This window comes from Branchiostoma lanceolatum, chromosome 16 (assembly GCF_035083965.1).
Source record: "Branchiostoma lanceolatum isolate klBraLanc5 chromosome 16, klBraLanc5.hap2, whole genome shotgun sequence".
In the NCBI taxonomy this organism is placed as follows: Eukaryota; Metazoa; Chordata; class Leptocardii; order Amphioxiformes; family Branchiostomatidae; genus Branchiostoma; species Branchiostoma lanceolatum.
In genome coordinates, this window is record NC_089737.1 from 568,608 (window position 1) to 587,500 (window position 18,893).

Sequence of the window (18,893 nt, forward strand, 5' to 3'; positions counted from 1 at the left end):
GACATTTCTACATTAAAGACATATTTATCACCCACAATTTTGCCCACTGAACATAATAGACTGGAGAAACGTTACTGTGAGAGATCATGATACTGACCTGTCGGGTAGAGCCTGTAGCACAGTGGGCATGAGGACGTTACTGTAAGAGATCATGATACTGACCTGTCAGGCAGAGCCTGCAGCACAGTGGGCATGAGGACGTTACTGTAAGAGATCATGATACTGACCTGTCAGGCAGAGCCTGCAGCACAGTGGGCATGAGGACGTTACTGTAAGAGATCATGATACTGACCTGTCAGGCAGAGCCTGCAGCACAGTGGGCATGAGGACGTTACTGTAAGAGATCGTGATACTGACCTGTCAGGCAGAGCCTGCAGCACAGTGGGCATGAGGACGCTGGAGATGGCCTTGTACAGAATGGAGTCGCACACACCAACTATGTTCACCACAGTCTGGGAGCCAATCACAGAGACCATGTGGGGAGGCATGCCCTGCCAGAAGTGCAACAGGAAGCTTTGTACCTGAAGGGAAAAAACCCAGGGCCTAAATTACATTAAATAGACTTAAAGTTTTCAATTTGATTTCCCCAGACAATGCTGCAAAATAGCAGCAAGCTCTCTTCAGAACAGGTTTGCAATGGCCATGAAGAACAAAAAAGATGTAAACAGAAGAAAAGCTTCAGCACACAAGACATGATACATTAGCGCTAGTTCAGTGTTATTTTGCGGCAGGTAAGTACCTCATCAAAGTTTGCCCTGATAACAGTATCCAGGATGCGCTGACAGTGGGTGCGATACATCATGATGAAGGTTGATACTTTCTCTTGTGGGATGGAGCTGGGCAGGTTCAGATCCTTCACATCGGGGAACTCTGGGAGGAGGGTGCCAAGCTTAGACCTGGGAGAGTAGGCCACTGTCTGTAGCAAGGGCAACAAACATACAGCTAATAGCATACAGTCAACCTATCATCTCTCCAAAAATGTACTCAATGCACAACATTACTATGGTAACCATTTTTCATTACATACTTTAAAACACAATACAACTTTTGAAGTCCACCCCTGAGAGTTTTATCAGTAAATTGTCAAATCCGGGCACTTAGGAGCTGCTCTTGGTGAGGATTTGTTTTCTCTAGCTACAAATGTACTTTCCGTACAGTAGTTACACTGTAGTAGTATTAATTTGCAGATCAGTTGAAAGTGCACCAGATGTTATTGGCATGAAGGCAGGCCGATTTCATTATTTGGTTCTCATATTTTTGAAGAAAATCAATGGCGATAACCAGGGAAAACTGTTACAGGTACTAGAAAGTGAACAATAAATTGCATGCAACTAATGCGATGCTCTGCCCTCAGTCTGTGGTTTGACTGTTTTAGCACCAGATATTTCCCTGCCATTCTTCCAGCAAACTCCGTAAACTACATGTATACCAAAATCATCCACCTGCAAAATACTACCAAACTTGAGTTCGGCAACATCATACTTCCATGAAATATTTTGAGCTTTTGTAGATTTAATGCAAATGCCTCACACATTTACATAATGTATGTATGGTGATGTTCACCTTCAACCTACTTAATATACATGTCATAGAAATAGAATTCCCATCATTTACCATTAAGCAACTTTGCCATTTTTGTAGTAGTTATGCATATCAGTCACTCATTAGCATGTTTAGTATCTATGTTCCACCTGTCATGAATTACATGTGTTACATTTTGTTGAAGTCCAGCTATAGAAAACAATGAAATTATAGAATTTCCTACTTGAATATACAAATTCAAAGTCCTAATTTGCATAATATGTATCTAATTGTGAACATCTCTGGCTAAGCTACCTGCATGCCTAAAATGATGCACATCCAAGTTTCCTTTCTTCAGTTGTCCTCATTGGAATATTTTGCAAAAATTGCCTGCAGTTCTTAATTCAATGTTAGGGGGCCCAAACCTGCCCCACTTTGTCCTGAGGTCAAAATCTGCCACCCAAATATCAAGACTAATTGTCATGCCTGGAACAAGAGATACCTTGAAAAACTGTTGTGACACAGTTTTCTCATTAATCATGCAAAATGTACTCCTATTTTGCATAAATTGAATTCCATTTCGTACATGTTTATCTATTAATTTAAATCTACCTACAAACCAAAAATCATGAAAATCCATTATTCCCTTCTTGAGACGGAAAATTTTGACAAAACGCCCCTGTATAATTCCTGATGTCAGGGCTAGGGGGCCCAAACTTATGTCACTTCTTTACGAGCACGAGAGCTATCTACTGCCAAAAAAATCGTTACCATAGCATGTCTAGAACACAAGAGACTAAACCCAGAAGTTCCACAGCAGTACCAAGGGAAGCCGCTATGGGGCCCAAAATCTAACCATTTCTAAGTTTTCATCACGTCCTTATGAAACCAATCCATCCAGCTGTTCTTGTCATGAGTTATCTAATGTTTACAGACAGATTAGACAAACAGCCAACCACACAAACGCTGCTGAAAATATAACCTCAATTACATGTACACATTTCATCAAAGTAATGATGGGAATTTCAGCGTATTGTGGCATTTGGAAGTTAAGAAAAGGTTAACATGATTAGACAAAAATCATGCAGATCTAGGCCTTATTCAAATAATAGCCTTCTATCCTAAATAAGACTTTGATCATAAAGACTTTGAAAACTTGTGTTAGTTGGATAGAATGGATGATCTATGAATATAATTTATGAGAATGAGGACCTAATTTACATAATTACTGAGACACAATTTGTAAAACATCAGTCAAAAACTTAAGGTTAATGTCTTTTAGCAAAGTTTATCGTGGTGGAATTATAGTGTGTTCTTTTTCATGCTCCCACACTTAATTTGGGATTTCCTGGACCAGATGATATCGATAAATCTAATGGTACTTACAATACTGTAGGTTAGCCGAATATTCTTACCTGCTTAGATGCCTCTTTCTTTGCAGGGTCACCCATTCTGAAGAAACAAAAAGGGGTGAAGTTTTAAGTTTGTACATATCACAACAGTAAGGATGAACATACTGTGGACTGGAATATGGAGTTGAATACTGATAAAATTGACTGAAAACATTGAACATCAACCAGGCAGTGGGCTAGGGGGCCCAAACCAACACAACATAGTTCCCTTCCAAGAGCTACCTACCATTCAAAAATCATGACCATTATTACATAATAATTGTCCAGAACACGAGATATCAAACCCGAAAGTTCTGCTGCAGTACCATAGCAAGCCACTATATAGGGGGCCCAAAATCTAATCATTTCGAGATCTCAAGAAGACCTACCCACATACCAAGTAAGAAGACAATCCATTCACATTCTTGAGTTATACTGTTTACAGACCGACGGACGGACACACACACACACGAACACTGTACAAATCAAACATAACCTTCTCGGCAAAGGTAATAATAAGATGGAAAGGGGTTTTCATGCATAAAATACAAATTTTAAATGTACTTACTCATATCCACCAGCTCCCTTCTTTGAGTAGATGATATCATAGTACAGAGAGGATTCTCTCACAGCAATGCCATAGTAATGGTATCTATAAGAACCAATTAGTGAAAGAAACACATGTTATACACTGAACTACTAGTAATAAAAGGATTGTTGTGGAGAGCATGTGAGATATAGAGAAAATAGTTAATGTCTGAAATACATGCTCCTTTGCAAGTAACTACTGACTTCTCTCATGATACCTCCACTAACAATGATAGCCCCAAATTAAAAACAAATGAATTCAAAGAGATCTACTAATTTTTCATAATATACCATCAGTTGAGTTATTTCAAAATTAGCATCAGTTGAGTTATTTCCGAGGTATGTACACTTAAGATATCCAGGTGTTCAACATATTCTTGAGAAGGCCTGGATTAAACCATGTATTCTACAACAACGAGGACAAACGTTTAGGGTCGCTGACATGTATCAGGAGAGGTGAGAGCCTTGTGGGAGAACATAACACCACACGCCACAAATGAAACGGAAATTCTCAGATATATGTTCCATATAATAAATATATAGAATATAGAATACAACACGGTGTATATCACTCAATCTAGCTCGAGGTACCACCCCTACCACGGGACGGATTGCCCGTAGGCTGGAGCGCTATCTGACCAGCATGAGGTCTGGGACCGAGGGTGATGCGGAATACACCGTGTTGTATTTTACTTATGTCAAATTACCCACCCGGAAAAACACACATTTCAATGCGAAATGCGCCAGAAGTGGAGAAAAGTTGGTGTCCTCAAACCAAAAACTGTAACAGCCGCAATTCCAACGACCGAATCCGGTATTCAAATTTTCGACAGTGGCGCACTCGGCGCACTCGAAATGTATTCTAAAAATTCTATGGAAGCCTGTGTCATACATTAGTATGCGGAACACCCGTATTGAATGTTTTCACGGCCCTGGGGTATGACATAAAGGTCTGTATATAACTGAAATATTAGCGTCTTCCTGGCAGCTTTATGTAACCCTATTCTGAGCTCAGCGCATTTTGGCAGTGTATTAAAATTGCGATATTCTGTTGATAGCAGGACTAGAGAGTCAATAAAAACACCTAGCATACAATTATGTATATGGCAAAAGTCATCTATAACTAATTACATGGACAGTAACTGAGAAAAAATCATGGGCTACTCCTTGGCTAAATTGTTATCACTTGATAAATTGCCATTAACATTGGCAATATTATGAGAGTAGACGTTTAAAATCTGAGAAAATCACTGTCACAGTGACAGTAATCAACTCTTGAGGATTCCAAACCAGAATCAAGAACTGAAATTTCTCACTTTGATTGTCCCCGAGTTCCCAGTCTTCTTGTCGTTAGCTGTGGAAACTGTTGACGGATGATCTGTTGAGAAAGGAAAAATCCTTGTTGAGTCAGAACAGCATCATAATTAAGGTAGTATGTTACACATTTAGGACCACTAAATCTTTTCACTAATAGATTTGTCCTCAACTTAGCTTACTCCACCAGCAAAATTTGCCCTCAAAATGCAGGGTCGAGATTTCCAAATTTTCCTAGGGGAGCATGCTTCTCCTCCGCCGAAAGATATGTCGGGAGGGCGATATATGTCAGGATGGCGTTGCTCCCCAAAATTTAAGCTGAAACATCGCATGCGCCCTAACATTGCACAGATTTTGCCGTGTCCATGCACATAGCTGTCATTTGTATTCAAGATATACATGGTTACATATTCATTTCTTGTTTTGTCGAAAAATAGTATTTTCACAATAATGATGGTAGCTCTGAATAGACGGTTACTGCGTAGAGACGGCCTGCGCCTCTAAATATATGACCTGTGCCAAGCAGACACACAACTGTCAGACACATAAGAAATATAACTTCATAAAACACTAAAAATTTGGGTCTTTAAGTGTTTGTTGAGTAGAAAATCGACCAAAGAAAAACATCACTGTCGTCTGGTGATGCTGTTTTCCCGCCTTTTTTCTGGCCGTGATAGTGGCAGGACAATTCAAGACACGCTAGGATGCGTTAGATATAGCCCTTCTCACATGACGCAAGAAGTACACACGGTCAAAATTTTCTGGTCAAAAGAAAGCTAGAGTCAATAAAAATATAATAGACTAGAAGCCAACATTACGTTTTCTTCACTTCATCACAATTAGCTTCTGAAGAGAGCAAAATTACAAAAGCGTGCTAAGTTTGGCGTAGCACTAAATCAGAAAGTACATTCGCGAAAATGTCTCACGGAGTGTGAAGGGCTCATGAACAGTATGAATGCATTTCTTATTCAAGTAATACTACATGTTCTTAAGATGAATGTGTTCAAAATTCATTCATCAAAACCAGACCACTCTCTGGTAACCAATGATGGATTGCCGTGAGTTCGAGTGCGTAAAAAAAAAATGTTAGCCATCTCCCGTTAACCTCCATGACACATTTCATGGACTCCGAGGTAATTAGTGAATAATTCTTTCCTATCGTGCAATTTTTCTTTTGGCCTACCTCTTGAAAGAACAAAAATTGAAAAGACACCTTTCTCACGCGGCGGACATGATAGAATGAAAACGAGGCCATTGTGGCAAACATTAGGCCGACCCTAACTGTCAATCACAATTACCAGTTCAGCCAATGATTACACGATGATTAAAAAATCGACTGATGAGGAAGTGGCTGCATGTCCGTGAAATATTTGCATTTCTATGTTTTTATTTTGCATTTCTACGTTTTGATGGAGGAGGGCGAGACTATGGGATCAGTCAACATGGCTCTAAATTGCTGCATCTTTTTGTGCATTACATGTGGTCTCTTAAGCCGAGGTTATACATAGCCGAACATGACCTCCTGACCTTCCCCCGACCATGGTTAGGAGTGATGCGGGAGCTTTAGGTCGGTGGGCTGGTGTTCGGCTCGGTTGGCTGGTGTTCGGCTGCGCCAGCCGAATGTTTTAAAATTTTCTAAACATTCGGCTCTGGATGGGAGGTCTGACATGGGTTGGCTGGTGTTTGGCTCAAGTGTTCTGCGCGACTTTCACACGACCACAAATAAAGAAGAACAATAAAAAGCTGTGTTGAAGCTAACCGTAATCCGAATTCGATCTCTCGGTGATGTTAACAACATAGAAGAATGGATTATTTTGATTAGAAACGAAAATGACCCCTCTTTTGAAAGTCGCTGAATGTGTCCATTTCAATCAGTCAGAGGGTTAGTAATCGGTCGGGGATTAGCCAGGAGAGATACGGCTTCAGGAGAGATTCGGCTAGAGATGGGGATGGTTGGGAGTAGGTCAGAAAGCATTTGGGGCTGAGTTGGTAGTAGTCTTAATAGGAGATGGTTGGGACATGTTTGGCGTCAAAGATAGGCGTGGCATAAAACTGGTCAGACTGCTCCCAAACTACCCCCGAGCTGGGTCAGCCAGTGTGCAGGAGCCATGTTCAGCTATGTGTAACCTGGTCTTTAGATTTTAAAATTTTGGAATCTTGTTCCTTTTGACCCATTTTTCTTTTCCACATGCTGGCATTCGTTTCAGGGTGTCCATCTCGATGTCATCTACAAGATCAACATGATCAGGCTTATCTTTGAAAAATTGTAGAAAGCTGTCAGAACAAAGAAATCAAAATAAATCAAACAAATGACATTTGTACTCACTTTTCCAAAACTAGCAGCATTGACTGGCTGGATATCATGTTTCTCACAGAAGTCCAGGTAGTGCATGTAGAGGGCGCTCCTTGGAATACACACTCCTTCTGCCATTTCATAGTTCTCTTCAAGCCTGAATGGAAACACAGTGGAAATCAAAAAGTTGACAAGATATTCAAAATCAGTATATCTAAAAGGCCAAACTAGCTCAATAAAAACCATATCAGATTTTATAAGCTTTAGAATACACACACATTCTAAATGGTTAGCGTGAAAAAATCTTGCTGGTGGGGAGTTAATGGTGGGAATATGACAGTACATTTTGTAGCAGGCATTATTACTAATATACATGTACACTACTACACTAAGTTTTCAGCACTGCTTTGTCAATAAGACCTAGCTTTGATATGCAAAATCTATTGATTGCTTCTTAAATACGATAAGGTAGACAGCATAAAAACTTGCAATGGTAATGTCCTGAAGAGAACATGTTGTAGAGACAAGGGCAGGAAATTGTGACATGTTTTTATCATGAAGCCCATGTTGTGGGAGAGAGAGCAGCCACCATGTTTTTAGGACGATCAGAAGATGATGACCAGGTCACAACAGTTAACAATCAATATATTGTATTAACTGAGTGTGGCATTGTGTGGTGATTTTACCCCATTGTAAGTGGCTGTTGGTTGACAGCGGGTCCATTGACAAACAATTTCAATGTATACTTCAAAACTTAACTTTTGGCAGTTCCCCTTGGAATATAATATTCTTTATAATGTTATTGGAAAATTGATACATTCACCACCAAAAAATGATAGCACGTTTGATTATGCAAATAAGGTTCCTTTTTCACTAATTGATATCTATCAAATTGAGGGTCTCTGGAAAAGGTAGGCTTGGCTATGCAGGGCAGGCTACCTCAGCAGGCTACCCATTCTTGCCCTGCTGGGGTAATTGTGCGGGATGGTGGTGGCGAGCAGCAATGAACAACTCCACAAAGACTAGAAGAAATAATGGATAAACAAGATTCCAAGAATAGAATGTACTGGAAATGTTAAGACAGAAGGGGAGGGGTACGAGGATGGGCAGTTGCAGGAGCAGTTGTTGTGCATTCATGATTGTGTAAGAGCTGCTGCTATACGTCCTTCTTTGAAGCGCCCCTATAATTCTTAAGTCTATAGCTGGAATTCCATTTCATAAAGTGAAGAAGAAGTAAATATGGGTAAAGCATGAGCTTGTGTTGCATCCAGTTGATACCTACTATATACATGTGTCAACTTCTGTACCAAACAGCAAACACAGCACTTCTTCAACTAAAGACCAATAAAACTCCAACCGTTCAGTGACAACCAAATATGGCCCGTGGGACACCCTGCGGCTGCCGCCATATATTTTGGCCTTGCCGGGACTCTGAATCATTCAAACTCGGACTTCAAGAATCAACGCAGAACCCAGTAACAAATAGACGTGCTCAGCTAATCGTCGGAACATCAGGTCTCACCCCACACAAAGTCACTGTTTTCGTTCATTTTTCTACCTTAATGCGTTAATCTACTTTTAGGCATGAATCTATCTTATTACACTGTACAGGAATATTCACAATGTATGAATGCAACTTTGCTGTGTCGTGTGAACGTCTTGAAATATGCACACGTCACTGCCGCTTGCATTCAGTCTGCCAATAATTATGCAAATAAGGTATTCATTTGCATGATCCATATCTGTCAACATTCCTCTCTTTCTCAGTTACATATGTCATGTGTTTGAGAGTCCTATAATGGAATGCAGCTGATTCATAAACTTTCCTCATTAATTACTAGTATGTAACTTAGCTCATGATTGGCATTATCAGTATGATTTGGTCAATCATCACTTAAGCTATCTACATACCAAATATCATGACAATCCGCCAGCCCCTTCTTGAGTTATTCTCTTCCAAAGTTATTCTCCAAATCAGCTCCTGCACTTAAAAAAAAAGCCGCTATAGGGGGCCCAAACCTACAGAACTTACATGTATCGTTGGTTCACATAGTTCACAAGAAAACTTTATTTGAATCTCTTTCGCTAACCTGCAACTAAACAGTGTGATCAATCATCAAAAACGCCACTTTGTTGCTGCAACCTATGGCTACGGCACTACGGCATTTTCCAACCAGCATATTTATTACCCAGAATTCTGTTGTTCAGCAGACGACAAAGGTTTGTGAGGAGCACTTTTTTGTCTAAATGTTGTGTGTGATAGTGGACTGAGGGCGATATTTTCCTCAAAGTTTACTCCTAACACAATCAGAAACACATTGACGTAGTAGTATTACCATTTCTACGGCATCCAGCTAACGTCCGATGAATAAATGTAGACATTGCCATGACGGTGGGGGTCGACTTGGAGAGACGTTCTACCGAATCAACAAACGGGTTGTTACCGAAGGCCTGATGTGTGCGCTATGGCCGTTTTGTCTTGTGTGGTTTTTTTTGCTTGGAGACGTTTATATGACCTTAGAACTCTCTTCAAGCCAAGGTGGGAACAATGAGCAGCTATATAAAAGCTAATTAGCTGCAAAATATCAATGACGAATCTTCTCTCCCGAAAAAATGTTAGCACCTGTCCGAGAGCACTGTCATTCTGCGTGCGGCGGACGGTAGTTTCAAATTACAATATTATGGTATCAGCCCGACTAGAGACAAAATATAACATATATCAACAGAATAACAGAAAAAAAGGATGGTTTATTATTCTGCCAGATTGGTTTCAATTAACTCGTGTCGAAAAAATCCCGGTTTTACGTGAACCAACGTTATACTCTCCCTCCCAATAATTATCACGACTACAAACTAACACCAAATGCTGAATGATATGCAAAAAAATATTGGCACAATAAGAACCAGAACAGCGGCTGCTAAAGATTTCGTCAGTATCTGAGCAACAGTTAAACCCCCAGGAGTGTCAGACATCTGTTGTGAATTTAGCTGTTGTGACAAACAAAGGTCCTATTGTTGTCTGGCTCATCCTACCAGTTTTCTTTGCTTCCTTGTATTACTTTCCACTTCAATTTTATTTCATATTTCAGGTTCATTTTATTGTATACATGTACTTCAACTTGGAACTTTTATTCCAGTCTTGGTGGAATTGCTTACAGCTTCACCCAAACCCCCCACCCACCCCCATCCCATCACCAATTGGCATTGTCTTCCATCCAGCTCACACAAATCTGGAATTGCATTGACCCAGTTTTTCCTCAAGGAGATTCAATTAAAGGGGAAACCCCCATGCATGCCCTTGGGGCCCCAAAAGGGTAGATAGCCAGGGTAGACAGGGTCAGCTTTTTCCGCAATCCCTGAAACAGACATGCATGTGGGTAAGTTCCTGTACCGTACATATACGGGTAACGTTACAGGTCTTTCCACTTACCCACAGAATTAAAAGGGTCTCCTGAGGTAACGTAGAGCCCACCTTTTCCGGATACCCTCACAAGCTAGACAGTGAATGAAATCTCTATCTTCACTTAAGAATAAGTTAAGACTGTCAAGCCTGTAAGACTACTAAGTTAAGACTGTGATTGTGAAGGCTATTAGGTGTAAGGTTAAGAATATCAAGTTAAGATTGCTAAGACTGTTAGGTTAGAACTGTTCAACATGATTATATTTGCTTTATATAAAAGACTGATTATGTGGATCGAGGCCATTTAATGACTACCCTGGTATCCAGAGCAATTATACCGAGCGTGGACCTACTCCGGCCCATGCCCGGAGCTTCCTCAGGACCTACCCTCCCGCTGGCCCGAAAACGTACCCCGCACCACTTCCCGCTAGCCAAACAAGATCCGCTCGGCTGCGGAGTTTGGGTGGCTAGCGGATATGCTAGGGTCACATTTGCTAAACGGGGCCCCACCGGGCTGTTTGTGGAAACGAAAAATCAAAGTGAATGTCAATAGATTTGCACAAGCTATGCTGTTAGATAATTTTGGATACTTTTTGTGTTTTTCTTGTCTTTTATATTATACTTTTCGTTCCCAAAGACTGCCCGTACGGGCCCCGGATTGGAAATGTGACCCTAGCAATAGTGGGGCGGGGTAGATCTTCGGGGGAGCGGAAGGGAAGGCCCGGGTAAATCGGAGCGTGGGCCGGTACATATGCTCTGGATTCCAGGGTATTTAATGACAGATATACCCAACACTTGTTTTTCTTCCAATAAATCTGTCTGAAACGGTCATGTAAGTGTCTCTGATTATTCTCTTAAAATCTTCTCCAAAACGCGGGAAATGCTGTTTCAGAAGGTTCCATTTTCAAAATTTTCCGGGGGGGAATGCCCCCGGATCCCCCTAGGACCCTCGCGCCTTCGGCGCTCGAGGGTCCGTCAATTCAGAAAACGAACCCCCCCATCCAAAATCCTGGCTACGGGCATGTCTTGAGACACATCCTTCTTTGATGAGTTGATTATGCCTAAGTTGCCATGTAGATAGTAACTGTATGTTCATCTCTCAGTTACGGTGCCTTGAAAATCTTGAACATGATGTGTGACTAAGTACCGGTCCTTCCGTCTACCGCTATTGTGGATCAGACAACGATTTATGGATTCAACAACTGCATAAGGAAAAGAGATCGATGGACAAATAATTTATATAGGACTGCCACCTATACGGGCTCCTAATTGCAGAGACTCACTGTTACTTTGCAATTCAAGTACATTCAGTTATCCTCAAATCTTCCAGAGTTTAACGTTACCGTCACGACCAATAACAGTCCACTGCACTGAAATCTGCCGCAGGCCCGAGGGTGGTGATGTCGCGATAGATGGTCACTCGGAGCTCAGATCAGCACACGGCATGGCCGAGGGCAAAGGTCACCAAACCAAGCAGATGTTGTGACAAAAGATCGTAACGTAATTTCTTTTATCCGGGCTACCAATATTAATATTACACCAGGGGAATAACCTTACAACCTTGCTGGATAGTAACGTTGGTGGTCAGAAGATGACTCTCCCGTCGAATTCACCTAAAAATGGACCCAAAATGAAGTCTGTCAAATAGTGGTGCGTTTCCTAAACCCAAGGAGGTTAGGACGTTTAGGTTTAGGTTTGGCAAGGAGGTTTAGGTTTGGACTCGAGTCCAGAGGTTTAGGTTCAGGTTCGGACTTGAAATCAATGCAGAAGTTCAGTTATAAACAAAAAACAGCAATGTTTTCATATTTTTCCAGTGCAAATTTCACGATCTGAGGAAGCTTTAAGATGGTTTAAATCAAAAAGGAGTGTAAAACTAAAAGCGAGAGATTTTTTTTTTCAAGTCCGGACTTGTTTCCAGATGTTTAGGGTTTTTTGGACTTGAACCTAAAGGTAAGGAACAGGTCTGGAACAAGTCCGGGGTTTAGGTACGCACCACTACTGTCAAGTTAGGGCATCAGTCCTGACATGCCTGATGTGTTTCTGTTTCATCAGTACTTGACGCTGATCCCCGGCCAAAGACGGAGGCAGGACTATGTAATCGCGCTCCTAGCGGACGGCCCGACATTTACCCCGAGACGGTTTTGTAAACCCGAGCCAGACTTTGGACGGTCTCAAGTCGTACTCAAGTCGTACTCAAGTCGTGCTCAAGTCGTGCTCAAGTCGTACTCAAGTCGTGCTCAAGTCGTACTCAAGTCGTGCTCAAGTCGTACTCAAGTTGTAGTCAAGTCGCGTTGTCTTGAGTCTACTCCCGGTGAGTTATGCAATGCTCAGGTCAGGGGTCATATGAAAGTCAGTGAAGGCACTTTCAATTTGGAAATTTTTATGCCATAATTTTTCGGCATCTGTTTTGTAATTTTGTTCACTCTTGATCTGTGGTGCAATTTGGCCTTTATTCGAATCGAGTCGTCACACCGAGAGCGCAGCTGGGCGCTCCAAGTCACTCCCCGCCCCGTGCGTAAACAGACCGCGCTTGAGTCGGACTTCGGCGGAGTGGACTCCGAAACGCGCCGGCGAAAACCCAGACTTTGTTTCCCATTGACTCGGCCCTAATTTAGTTACACTTATTTACCTAACAATACTTTCTCAAAACAATCCCACCACACGTTCCACAAGTTCATGGAAATCTCCTGATTGTCTGAATATCCTTCTGAAAAGCAGCCTTTCTTTCTCGTAATCCCTACTTGATCCTGACGGATTAATCTGCTGTAAGCTCTTTCACTGATTACTCCTTTCTAGTTCCAATTGAGTTTTCCAATGATACCCCTGATCTCCAGACCCATGTGGTGCAGTAACCTGTCGAACGCTGCCCTCAACGCCCCACCAACTCCTAACAGTCGACAGTCCAGCCACGGAGACTATCCCATGCGAGATGATATGAGATGTTGGTAACTTCGGTTTGGAGGTTCTGTCTGTTACTGGATTTCCACTCATCGTTCATTTTCTATATGCGCAAGTTTTAACGATCAAATGTAGCGTTAATTTACGGAAACAACATTTGTGCAATGAAAAAGCTCATGCCCACTTCTCAGTTATCGTGCTTTCTATCTTGGTACTCAATAAACGCAATAGGACACGCAGAACTTTTGTCATATTGTCTGGTTTGTTATGATTTGGTTCGAGTTAAGTTTAGTTTCGTTGGTTTGAGTTAGTCTAGCTTTTCAGGGCAGCCATTTCTGAGTACGTATTCTTTCGCTACTTTGCATGCCTAACGTTGAAATGTTGCATCATTATTCTGAACTACTTCCCGCAAGAGACATCAAACCAAAGCCGGATAAACCGGCTTAGGCTCTCGGCTAAAAATTCTGCCAGCTGATCACTTTCGAACATGCCAGCCTGACCAAAGCTCAGGCGAGGTTAACGCCGCTTGGGTCAACCCCGACATATTCAGACACTTCAGGAGATGCCCCAATGCCTTACACTGTGTGTGGTCTGAAAAAATTCAGGCGCGCTCTGGAATTACAGGCCATGTAACGTTAACAAGATTCAGTTTTACAAAGAACTAATCTGCCAATTTTTCGAACCTTTCCTAGAGACTCCTTATCGGGCTCCGTCTGTGTTTCCCACTGATTACGCACCATTTCGATCACTGCCGTGTTCTCATGATGCCAACATTGTTCTCATTGCAACACACACGAACAGGAGTGACACTGAAAACAGTCTTGGCAGAGGAAAGAAACACATACACCAGCGATATCGAAACACAGCTTTCTTGACGGAGATAATTATTTCAACCGGAACACGATCTTATTCCGTTTCTTGGAAGTCACCTTCCTTCTTTCGTGCGCATCGCATCTGCCGGAGAGGAAGATGCTAATTCTGTGAGATAGTGATTCTTATAAGAGGGCCTCCATGCCCTTTTCCGTAAGGCGTAATCAGGCCGTTTTAGACTTCGTAATCCGTAATCAGCCACCCAAAATCAACATAATTCGTAATCGGTACATTGGCCGTAACGCGTAATTGGTCACTTTGATTCTACGTAAAACGTAGGCAGTTACCTTTTTGCAACGTAAAACGTAAAGCTTAGGCTGATTTCCAGAAAAGTTTCCCTGCAAAATTGCCCATCAAAATGCAGGAAATAGCATTTCAGGGGGTAAAGATTTCAAAATTTTCCCAAAACAAGCCCCGGACCCACCCACAGTTGTCGCGCCTGGCCGGGACGAAAATTAAGACTTAGGACATCGCCCCCCAGATATCAAGCTGAAACCATTGTGTATTTGTCAATCACAGAGATGCCATAAAATAGCTTAGTCTACAGCCAAATTTGTCCCTCAAAGTGCACGAAATAGCGTTTCAGAGGGTAAAGATTTCAACATTTTCTCGGAGTGCGTACGCCTAGACCAACCTGAGGGACCCCTCGGATTGTGCCTCTGGCGAAAAATGTGTCGGAAGGGCAAAAAAATCTAGCTGAATTCCCCCTTGTGTACTTTTTTTTAATATGAGCGTTCGAGCAGTCAAAATTTCGCAATTTTCCCAGGGAAGTATTTCCCCGGAACCACCTACAGCCGACGTCGCCGCGCCACCGACGAAATATATGTCGCGCTCCATGAAACCCTTGCGTATATTACTTAATCTACCAGCAAAATTTGGCACTCAGAATTAAGGACATAGTATTTTAGAGGGACAAGATTTTGAAATTTTCCCTGGGGAGCATGTCTCCGGACGTCTTCAGTGCTCGACGTGGTCAACATACGGTCAGCAATATTTTGCCCCTCCCCTCCCAAACGAAATTTCCTGCCGCCGTCACAGCTACTCAATATTAGTTATGCCGTTTAGTGTGGTTATAAACAGATTCATTGTCACCCCCAATCAACATGAAATCAATAGTTTTGAAGCAGAACTAGAAAGTTAAATCAAAATTGTTATGGTCGGTTGGGAAGCCTCATGATTTCACGTAATTCGTAATCAGCTGTCAGAATTTAACGTAATTCGTAATCGGCGGCAAAACATTTTCGTATTCGTAATCACTACCCCCCATGCAGGCCCTCTTATAACCATATAGACAATGCCAACTAATCGAGCGGCGTTAGAAAGCGCATTTTGCCCCCGTGGCATCTTCTGAAAAGTTTAGACATGAACACAAGGGATGTGATGAAGCACACTGTTTTACAGTTTTAGACGTTTCCGTTTAGAATGACAGGGGAAAGGTTCTCAAAAATCAGGTTTATTTCAACTTATTTTGCCCCGTGCCATCGTGTCTAATTCTGGCATCCTCATCTACATGTAATTCAGCCACTCCTGTCTTTGTGACTGTTTATGAAATTGATTTTTTTCTCTTTTTTTTTTTTTTGGAAATGATTTTGTACCGCACTAACCCTATAGTTAATGCTACGATTGGGAAAAGGGTCCCTGCCGGGCTGTGTTTTTTTTTTGCACTTTCGGGCGTGGTCCCGTTTCATTCGAAGTTAAACTTTGCAACTGAATTGTCTTTTATTATCAAAGTTAGGCAGCATTCTAGACAAGTTGATATAGTGTTCCTTATGCTATGAACCAAACTTTCGTTACATTTTATGAACAAAAAAACTTACAGTAAGCAGTCTTTTATTCCTAAACAAAAGTATGTAAAAGCACAACAATAGCATTCAACCCAGGTGTCATATTAATGAGCTGACAGGAGAGGTTCGGCCGGAGTCCGCCCAAGCTCCCGCCGATGCCAGCACGACGCGCGCCCGAAGCAACCACTTGACGAGCTCTACGAGCTCAAAAATCGTCCCCGAAAAGCAGCGACCGGAAAACGTCGGCCGAGCTGCTAAAAATCGCGTAATCGCCAGGAAGCCCACTTGGAGCTCGTTGACACGTCGTTTGTGACGGGCCGCAGTGTGATATCCTTACAGACACCAGTGGGTCAGAATTGCGCCGAATATCAACAGGTGTTTCCAGGCCTCGCTATGCACCCTGGGATGCTGTGTTAACAAAGAGCATTCCTTTCAAATTGACGATTAAGACAATAATTACGCGGAGGAATGTTAAACCCGAAACTTGAAATATTTCATCAATATCTTTATGAAATACCAGCCGATTTTCCCACGGCTAAAACACCTGTCACTTTTCATGATTAAGGTCCTCTCCTATTTTCGCAGACATTTAGACGAAAGAAAAACACATAACAATATTTCAGGAAGCCAATTTGTTTGATTTTACACTTAAGATGCTTTGTTAAATTGTACACAAGACTGGCTAAGCACCACGAAGTGCCGTGAATCAAGACGAGCAGATCTATAGTCTATAGTCTATAGAGTCTATAACAGGCTAGTTTGTAGCCCAAGAGCTGAATTGTACAGCTTTGCTATTACAAGAGTTTTAAAAACACACATGCACCATATACAGTCAGAATTCTTTTTATTTACAACCTATTTAAATATGACTTTTTACATTATCTTGCATATCAGTATTCTGATTGGTCCCGGTTTCCTAGCAATAAAACAGTCATGATAGGTCCACAAAAGTCAAGTCCTGAAGCCTGCAACGGAGGCGACTAGTATTGTTGCATGCAGGCCGTTCCAGCTACTCTAGAAGCAGAGGTTCGGCTCTGGCTATTTTTTTTTTTACTCGGCTTGGGTTATAAAGAAAACGGGACAAAATATAAAGCCCGACAAAAGCGCCTAAGAACATGTCAAAAACCAGCCGAGGCCGAACCTCTGCTTGGAGAGAACATTCCGGCCGGAGCCGGCGGTTTGATAGGAAAAGAAGCATCAGAGTTTGAACTGGGACGAGACAGATGTCGTATCTTTAATTTGTCCGTAGGCAAGTCTGTGCTTCATGCTCAAAAACCTTAATGCGGTAATCACGTTATTTCTTATTGATGCCTCAAGCAACAAACACATCGGTTGGCATGGGGACATAAAAAGTCCTCATCTGTTTTGTGATGATACATGTTGGTGCGTTGCTACTGACAGATATTGTCCTGATTATTTCACAAACCCCTGCGTGGTTTATTATCCTTCAAGGCTGGCAACATCAAAAAGGAATACCCTTGAATATCTTGAGATTCGAACTCAGGAGCCTGCTCAAGTAGTTATCACAGGATATCCGCAAATCTCCATAGGTGCTTTCTGAACTGAGCTTTCTGAACCAAAGTCTCAGTTGTCAAAAGTGCTCAGTGGGCGTAGGAAAATTTATAATGCTGTGTTTCAGATTATTGTCCTGAACAAGGTGACATAGTGTGGCGCAATCGGTAGGGTGTTTCGCCCAGAACCGAGAGGTCCCGAGTTCGAAACCACTGATATGCCCCGATGTTGTGCCTTCTGGAAAGGTACTTAACACGACTGCAACGACTTTCTTCACTTCACTCAGGTAAAAATTAGCGCCTAGCTTCTGTTGGGGACGTCCCCCGGATAGGGGGCCCCGTGTTTGAGGAGAGCCACACCTCGAGCACTTATCGAAAAGAGTAGGGGTTCTTCCCGGTGTAAGTGGTTCTAAACCTGCAGTCCTGTCGCCGCACATGGGGCAATTGTCGTATTGAGGTCACCTGAGTTAGTGCCGAATGGGGCAGCCGCTCCAGACCCCTGCGGTCTAGCCCCGCCAATTATAAACCCTCACAATTTAGCCTCAAGGACTACAAGGAGAGAGTAGTCGGCCCACCCAATAACATATAACAAAATAGGGTCCGTAGAAATTCTCTCTTTTATTTAGATTGTGATCCAATAAATGCAGTTTACATGTAAATCTGAAAAGCACCAATAGCTATAGGACTGGCACATTCAAGATCATATTGCAATTGTACACATACGCTTTAAAAAAACAGTATGTGTACTTATAGACAAGAGCAATTTTCTATTGCGACAGAAATAAGAACGATTCTATAACATTTTCATCACTCAGATGTCAGATCAAAGATTTTAGGTCCTTTCTGAGCGTAGGACCAAAAAAGGCCAGGGTCGGTAGCCTCGATAGCAGCCAGCCAGTAAACATTACTAGGCCCGTTGGTTACGCGCTGGCTGCACAAACGACCCAGTACAAAAAGAAGTCATCAGCAAAAACTTATATAATAAGCCCCAAAAAAGGCCCAGAGAGCCTGCTATGGAGGCTAGGTCTACAGGTTTTTGCCAGGGTCCGTCGGATAGCCGGAAACACAACATTTTCCCCTAGGCATTTTATATAGATATATAGGCAATCGCGGGCAAGAGATCCGCTTCATCTATATAATTCGCCATTGTAAGATAGATAACTTAGTACCAAAAGCTTGCCTGGAGAGCATGCGATTCCCGCGGACATGTGATCGGTATGTCATATATCCGTAGCGCCACAGACGTGCTGGATAGCTGACATCTGGCTGTCTTGGTTGCATCCTTAGGCGCAAATTCTCTCCGACGACGTCCAGGTCAATAAC

The 18,893-nt window shown here is 42.2% G+C and overlaps 1 protein-coding gene across 4 annotated transcripts in view; it reads right to left on the reverse strand.

Moving 5' to 3' along the window:
- Positions 1-18,893, reverse strand: part of LOC136421362 (transcription factor RFX4-like) — a 68,178-nt gene that overhangs the window by 22,667 nt on the left and 26,618 nt on the right. For 2 of the 4 annotated variants that reach the window (XM_066408605.1, XM_066408604.1), the window contains 6 exons: positions 7,141-7,264; positions 4,817-4,878; positions 3,481-3,564; positions 2,937-2,973; positions 740-916; positions 358-521 (listed from right to left, as the gene is read on the reverse strand). In XM_066408605.1, coding sequence (XP_066264702.1) covers positions 358-521; positions 740-916; positions 2,937-2,973; positions 3,481-3,564; positions 4,817-4,878; positions 7,141-7,264 — 648 coding nt within the window. Of the gene's footprint in view, positions 1-357; positions 522-739; positions 917-2,936; positions 2,974-3,480; positions 3,565-4,816; positions 4,879-7,140; positions 7,265-10,537; positions 10,558-11,850; positions 11,978-18,893 lie in introns of those variants that run through there. The other 2 variants (XM_066408606.1, XM_066408607.1) reach the window with 2 other exon arrangements.